This window comes from Bactrocera latifrons, unplaced genomic scaffold (assembly GCF_001853355.1).
Source record: "Bactrocera latifrons isolate USDA-ARS-PBARC rearing strain unplaced genomic scaffold, ASM185335v1 scaffold_33, whole genome shotgun sequence".
In the NCBI taxonomy this organism is placed as follows: Eukaryota; Metazoa; Arthropoda; class Insecta; order Diptera; family Tephritidae; genus Bactrocera; species Bactrocera latifrons.
The window spans coordinates 1,075,860-1,084,129 of record NW_017536963.1 but is presented as its reverse complement, the minus strand read 5'-3'; the positions used below and the strand labels follow the sequence as shown (position 1 = coordinate 1,084,129).

Sequence of the window (8,270 nt, the reverse complement as noted above, 5' to 3'; positions counted from 1 at the left end):
ATTTTGACTTAGTGGCTTTGAAGTTATCGTACAGATGTGCATACATACAATTATATGTTTGAATATATGTATCTAAATATATTTTAAATATGTATATATTGTTAAGTAAAACCGTAAAAATCATAACAAAAAATTCAACTCAACATTCTGACCTTTTAAAGCTTGCCCTTGCGTCCCTTTGTCTGATTTCTGTACATATTATATACCCTGTTTGTCTTTACTTTTGTTCAGTTTTGTTGCCAACAAAAACTACAATTAATTAATTGAATTTTCTTTGTTTTTCGTTCTCCCCTTTTCTTTTTTCTTCTCCATTTTACCCAACATTAATTATATACCCAACTGTTTTTTGTTTTATAACAAAACAAAAACAACAACACCTGAAACGCCACTATATAATTCACAACTACGTGAACAACAAACACATGAAATGTAAATGCCAAAACAAAAAAACCATACACAAATCCAACAACAAAAATTGCCACCCAATTTCTCAAAATGAACTCTTTGTAAAAATTAATAAAAAAAATCTACTCTTACATCAAACTTGCACTACATATCTATCTATAAACAAAAACAAAAAACAACTATGAACTAAAAATCTTCCCCAACAAAATGTATATAAATTCGCACCAACAACAACAAACACACCATATCGTGAACACATGCAACTTTCTGCCGCACGAAAAACAACAATTACCGCAATTTTTCACAACAAAACAATCAAAACCAACCAAAACAACAACCGTACACCAAACACCACCACCACCACCACTACCACTACCGACCCAATTTTGTAGATAAAAGTTTTGAAGACTCGATCCAAGAATTAAATAATTTAATTGGCGAATTAGACTCGTTTCAACGCGAGATCGATGCAAGCAAGCGCGCAACAACAACAACGCTCACCCCAACAGCGGATGAGACTGTGGGCGACAATTGTGGCGATCGTCCCTTCCCCTTGATCGGCGCGAGCAGCAACAGCGTCGTCGTTGCCGACAACAAACAGATGAGCAGCAATGCCAAAGCAACAACAACATTACCAGCAGCAGCAGTGACAGAGGCGGAGCGTTTCGACACAACAACACCATTAACCGTTATTTGTCCACCGCGTCCACCCAAATCCCCGCAATGCGCCAGCAATCAAACGAGCGGTTGCGGCACTGATCTCTCCGACACCGCTTCCGATGATGTTGCCGCTGATGTCGGCTCGCTGACGAGCATAAATAACAATCACAACAACAATAACAACACAAAAAGTAGCAGCAACAATAATGAACACAACACCAGCTTGAGCAGCCGAGAGAGTTGTGCCACAGGCGGCAATGACAATAACGATCGCACACTGCAACAATACAATTCCGATTCGGAGCTGAGTCGTTGCTATGTAAGCGAAACGAGTTCGCTGGCGGGCGGCTACGAGAATCCCACTTTCGCGCACTACGCCACAGCGGTGTCCTCATCGTCGATAGCCGCCTCGTCGGGCGTGGATGAGCCCGCCGATGTGGGCAGCGTTATCGGCGATAATCGCTCGTTGATGGCAGTGTCATCGACAACGACGGCCGACGATTGCGCATCGCACACCTCGGACACGTACCAAACGCCACAACAGGCTGCGGACAACGGCAGCGATGGCGGCAGTAATGTCGTCGTTATCTACGATCATCAGATACCCATCACGCCGGACATCGACTATGTCAAACAGAATTCCGAAATTGTCGTGTTGCGTACAAAGGATCCACTACAGCAACAATTGGGACGACAGGAAATGCGCGAATTAACACAACTGCCGACTAGTTTGTGTGCGCCCCACGATGGTTTGGCCGCACCGGGTGCCGGCATGATGTCCGTGCTGGCCTTGTCGTCGTCGTCGTTGTCGTGCTTGGGACCGACTTCGCCACCGCACACCGCAACCGTAGCGCCTGCCAAACAGCGACTCTCCTCTTTTCGCGCCTCCAGCGAACAACAACTGCAGTTGCTCGGTTGTGGCGACAACAACAATAGCGGCAGCGAACTCTCATTGCTGTGCACGCCGCACCACCGTCATCATCAGCAGCAGTATGCCAACGCAGGTACGGCACAAGCGCAAACAGCGTGCATCGAGGAAGGTAGTAGACGGGTGGCAACACCACCAAATGCACACAACATGCACGCAGATACCATAATACGTCGCAAAGCAGCGATACCGCCACCCAAACCGAGTTTGAGTATATTCAATGGCCAAGCAGCCGACCACAATTTGAGTTTAGTGGCTAACGCCAGCGTGCCTAAGAGTAGTAGTAGTAGTTGTAGAGGTAGTTGTGAAGCGGTGGGCGAGCGGCTGACGGCTGCGCCCACACCGCCGCCACCGCTTTTGACAAAGGCCAATTTCAAGGCCGATTTAGATGCGAAAATTCGCAAGCAGAAATTGAAGTTGCAACTGCAGCATGAACAACAGCAACATCACGAGCTGTTGCTACAGAAGCAGCAGCTGTTGCAGGAGCAACAACAATTACAACAACATTCACCACAATCAGCCGCCAACAACACGAATACTTCAATATACCTCAGCAACCACAACCACAATCATAGCAATTCCAATAACACCACTACCAACAGCATCAACACCACCACAACCACCAGCGGCGTCGGCAATGGCCTTGGCAATCGCAATAGCAGCAGCGGTGCCAGCAGCAACACTCACAACAACAGCAATAACAATAATTGTAATGCAATTAGCTTAAATAAGCGCAATTGTAGTACGACTATGTCGAATGCAACAACAACAAAAACTACAACTGCATCTGCATCCGCATCACCATCAAATCATTTGGCATTTGTAGTGAAAGCTGCATCATCCCATCACCACACAAACGCATCCGCATCCGCATCATCCTCATTAGCAGGGCCACAGCTTGTCTATCAAAATGGTACTAAAAGTAGTAGTAATAATAGAAATATGAATAATAATAGTGATAGTAGAAGAAATGCAACAGCAACTTCATCTGCATATCCTAAGACCAGTAAACAAACCCATTCTAATCGTACTCATTATCAATTTCATGCGCTGAAATCACACAACAACAACAACATGAATATGAACAACAAAAATCACACCACCACCACCAACAATAATAATGCTAAAACACGCCCCAAACGTTCTGCCTCCATGTCATCTACACAAAAATCATCTAACGCCATTCGTGCCTCATCTCCATCGCCATCCACCATAACATCATCATCACCGTCGTCATTGTTATTATGCACGCCCGCAATTCGCGCGTCCACTGATCGCCTGTTGAAATGTCCACCAACACCGCCATTACCGTTGCGTGCGCAATTGGTTGTCCATCAAAAACCAAAACAACCACAACACCCACATATACACAATCAAACCGACAACCATGCGACATTATCAACAATACCATTGTCGTCATCATCATCATTGTCATCGTCATCCTCATCATCAGTGTCTGTCTCCGCCTGCGCCTATGCGTGTTCTTCCACTTGTGCAACACCAACATCAATACCACCCAACATTCACACCAAACAATCAGCTGCTTCTGCCTCGGTCTCGTCTGCATCTGCATCCGCATCCAACTCCAATATAAATTCCGCCAACGCCAAACCGAATATCACGCCGAGACCGGCTTCATTGTCGGGTTCGTTCGTTTTTGACTCTTTTGACATTCTTTTTGGTTGTTTGTATTTGTGTTCTACTTTGTTTTACGTACTAATATTCTCACACATTTAACTGGCCTAATCTCTTCTTTGGTGCTTTTGTGTTGTGTATCTCTCTCGGTTTTTTCCTGATTTGCTCAACAATTCTTCGTATTTCTTCTGCTTTGTTTATTAACCAACTCGTGTGCTTTACTAAATATTCTTTTATAAAAATTTTTATTGATTTTCTTAAACACTGACTTACTACCAGTGGCCAATTCGGGCAAAACGAGATATTGTAATTCCAATCAACAATAACCTAACCTTAAAATGTTATGTATTATATAAATATTCGGTGTCATTGCCGTGTTCACTTAACTTTGGAGTTTCTGAAACACTGACTTAATAGAACCATTATTGATTTTTAAGTCAATATAAAGTAGTTAATTGCACCCAAACTTATTAAGGATTACGAGTTTTTGATTGTAGTATCAGTATATAACAAAAATCCACATGATTTCAACACTCTTTATGCGCATTGACCCGGTTTGGACTTGATTACCACAATGAAAGTCGAAATTTTCCCTCGCGATCACTTCACCTATCCAAACTTTCAGAAAAATATTATTACACTATTTTTCCGTCTACCGTTTCTCGAAAATCAATGTTATAAAAGATTGAACATGTTTTTATGATATTTTTTATTAGCAAAAAAGTTTTAACTAGGTCCCTTTAGCTATGTGAAATGCTTCATTTTAAAACTTATATTCCAAAACATACTAAAAATTCTCGAAGAATTTCTTTCAATTTACCAATAATAATTTTACATTTATCGTTTTCAATATTTTCGTTTTTTATTTGAAACAATGCTCTGCGTATGCTCTTATACCTGAAAATAGAAAACGTTCAATGAATCTTGCAAAAAACTATTTTAAAATTTAACGTTTTTCCATTGCTTTTCCTCCTCGATTTTTACTTTCGCCTTTTCGATTTTTATTATCGGTGCCGGCTGTCTAAATATCACTGCATAGAAAACTAATAGCGTTTAAATCCATTAAAATATGCTAGAAATATTATTTTTCAATTCAATCATATCGACATTATTAACTTGAGTGAAAGAAATGAATGATGTCAAAATCTTTGAGGCAGTGATATTACACTCGTGGCCACACAAACCTTACCACTATACTTTCTTAAATTTCGGACTTTTTCGTTCGTTCGGGATTTTCTTCAATTTTCTTCAATTTTGTACTTTTTTATGTTTTTAGCAAGCATAAGTAAACTAAATTATATTTAATTATAATAATAGTTGTTAATTTATTACGTCTAATGAGTAAAATGCAAATTAGCTTTTCTGTGCTTATATAAAAGCAGTCGATTTTAATGCTTTTAAAGTGATACACCTACTAAACTTCGTGTTTCAATTACAAAAAAAAAATTAAATAAATTATTAATTTCAAATATAGCGTAATTAAAATTAAATAAAAAAATTTAAACGAGGTCTTAATCACAAAAAATCACGAAATAATGACGAATTGTTTCAAAATACTGAAAATGATTCAAAGACAGACAAAAAAGATGATTCCGGAATTAGTATAAATAGTGCCTCAAGGTGTAACACTTTCCAATTAGGACGAACTTCGCTAAATAGACTCAGCTCAACATACTGATAATTTATATATATATATATACTTTATAGGGTCTCTGACGCTTCCTTGTGAGTGTTACAAACTATGTGACAACTAATATACCTGTCTCTTATACACATCTAGATGTGTATAAGAGACAGGTGTAACACTTTCCAATTAGGACGAACTTCGCTAAATAGACTCAGCTCAACATACTGATAATTTATATATATATATATACTTTATAGGGTCTCTGACGCTTCCTTGTGAGTGTTACAAACTATGTGACAACTAATATACCCTGTTGATTGTATAAATATCATTTTTTCACATCATGTCAGTCTCTTACCATTCGAGCTCATCTTGTAAAGCTCACTATCTTTCAATTGATATATCTATAGCTTAATGTGTTTTTTTTTAGTTTTTAATTAATAACATCTCATTAACTTATTTGTAAATAAAAAAAAATTCTATACCGCAAAAAGTACGGCTATAAAATGTAGTTAAATATGCGCAATACTTGAAAATTTTTAGTGGTAAGTTTTGCGTGGCCACGAATGTACTTATTACAATATGGTGATATTCGATCCAAATCATGCATACGAAGATGCATATTACTACCTTAAAGACTTTAATATCATTGTTTTCTTTCTTCATCTATAATTATAGACCTTTATAGTTTTTATATTTAAATTATCATGTTTTTTACATTTTTCATATAATTTTTTCTTACTTTTTAATTTTTGTTGTTAAGAAACTTCTCAAGCCTGTTTAATATTTCGAATAAATACGCCCTCTAGTCAGTTTTGAGATATTGATCTGCAATTTTGCACACCTACTTTTCTCCTCGAGAAGTTGTTTACTTATCGGAAGCGCCGATATTGAATCAGTATAGGGTATAGCTGCCGTACTCACAGTCACAGATCGTTTAAACTTAAGTCCCTGTATGAAATATTTTTTATTTGGCTAGAAATTTTCACTAAAATTACTGTGCAAAACTTTTTTATTTGAGATATTTTCATGTAATATAGTTATAGTCAAAGCAACGGTACAATCTCCGATTAAATTGTTCAGATCAATATCAAGATAAAGATCTTTGTATACTCGTTTATGCTATAGGAAATATACATGTGAAGAATCTTAAAGCTCCACAGCAGCTGAAGTTAACGTTTTCTTTTGTTTATTATTTATTTTTATATTTTTATTGATTATTATATTTGTATACTCTTTCAACATATTGCTACAGACTATAATAGTTTTGTTCAACTAAGGTTTTTTTGTATCGTAAGCAGAACTTAAAAAAAAAAAAAACAGAACAATTGTTTTTTTTTTTGGCAAAATCAATTTATTTTATTCAAAATAGTCTCCTTCTGCTTCAATACCGCTGGTCCAAAAGTATGTCGAACGTGTGTTTTAGCTCGTTGGCCGGTATGGCTGCCAGTATGCCGGTGCAAGCCTTTTGAATGGCCTCTACGTCTGCATAACGCTTTCCTTTCATGGGCAAATTCATTTTTCCGAAAGGGAAGAAGTCGGTGCCATATCAGGTGAACACGGGGATTGGTTAATGGTTAAAATATGATTTTTGGTCAAATAATCAGTCACAAGCGTGGATCGATTCTGAGCAATTTTTGGTCATCACTCAATTTGTGCGGAACAAACCATGCACACACCTTTCGTAGGCCCAAATGTTCGGTAAAAATGCGAGAAATCGATGTTTGGAGATGGAGATATTCAATTCCATTTCCATCAATTTTAATGATGATTTCGGCTGATTTTAGATAAATTTATCCATAGTTTCGATGGAATTTCCAGCGATGACGGATTTTGATTGGCGATCACATGTGGATCGTCATTTATGTCCTCACGACCACTTTGTATACGTTTAAATCACTCGTGCACTCTGCTACGGGATAGGCAATCCTCGCCATAAACTTGTTTCATCAATTGAAACGTTTCGGTAAAAGTTTTACCAATTTTAAATCAAAATTTTTGTTGGCTCTTTGTTCGAAGCTCATTTTCGCATCCATAACACAAACATACCGACACTTAAAACGCATAACTTCACTTCCAATTAATGAAATGTCATGAAATTTTCACTGGACAACCGATATAGCGAAATAGCAGATTCTAACGCATCAGTCAACATATAGAGACTAGTTTAAAAAATTCCTGTTTAAATTAAAGTTTGTAAATGATCAGGAAGATGAGACGAGTGCAAACTTCGTACACGCGTATTCCATGAAACTCAAGAAGAGTTGATATTGCATTCACTGCCCTGCCCTTAACATGTAGTTCAGTGAAAACATATAAAGTGCCATAACTTATCACTAAATAAAGGTACTAAATTGTCATTTTGTACAGCAGACTTCAGCGATCTCAGCGAGGAGCATCTTTGGTTTTAGAATTTTTGAAAAGTGTTCTAAATTCTAAAAAATCTAAAAATTCTAAAATATTTCATTTGCATATTTACCAAACCACTTAAGCCAAATGGACCAAATTTTCTTAGAAAAAATGTTTTCGTTATTTCCTCGATAGTGTGAAAATGCATGAAATTGGAAAGAAAAATATGATACATCAATAAGAAAATGCCTCAGAGATATTATCTTTTGCCCTCGACTTCACTGCCGGTGTCAAAAGTGGACGATTAACATGGCCCCGCCTACCTTTCGGTGACCTACTCGACCAATTTCAGCCAAATTCTTGATATTCCTACGTTACAGAATATAAATTGGTGAAATCGGGCTACAATCATTTCCTCTTTTCTATATAACTCCATTTTCAAAGTCTGTCTCTTTCACTTTCCAGTATGTGAATCTAAAAAATCAAACTTTGCACGAATAGCGCGTTTACAGTATGTCACCTTATGATCAAAATTTATCAGGATCGGACTACAACTGTCCTGCCCTGTAGACGCTTGTTCCTATTATAAATGAGCCATTCCTTACGTGTTTATAATAATATTCTTTTGCTTATAATTTGTTTTAATTTTTTTATTATTATATATAT

At 37.6% G+C, this 8,270-nt stretch overlaps 1 protein-coding gene across 16 annotated transcripts in view; it reads left to right on the top strand.

Annotated features, from left to right (window-relative positions):
* The window catches only part of LOC108971223 (AF4/FMR2 family member 4), a 118,426-nt gene that overhangs the window by 90,153 nt on the left and 20,003 nt on the right, over positions 1-8,270 (top strand). For 8 of the 16 annotated variants that reach the window (XM_018937137.1, XM_018937145.1, XM_018937148.1 and 5 more), the window contains 2 exons: positions 798-2,906; positions 3,447-3,638. The exons of 1 other annotated variant lie outside the window; for it this stretch is intronic. In XM_018937137.1, the coding sequence (XP_018792682.1) occupies positions 798-2,906; positions 3,447-3,638 (2,301 nt within the window). Of the gene's footprint in view, positions 1-797; positions 3,639-8,270 lie in introns of all 16 variants that reach the window. 7 more of the 16 variants (XM_018937134.1, XM_018937133.1, XM_018937132.1 and 4 more) reach the window with 4 other exon arrangements.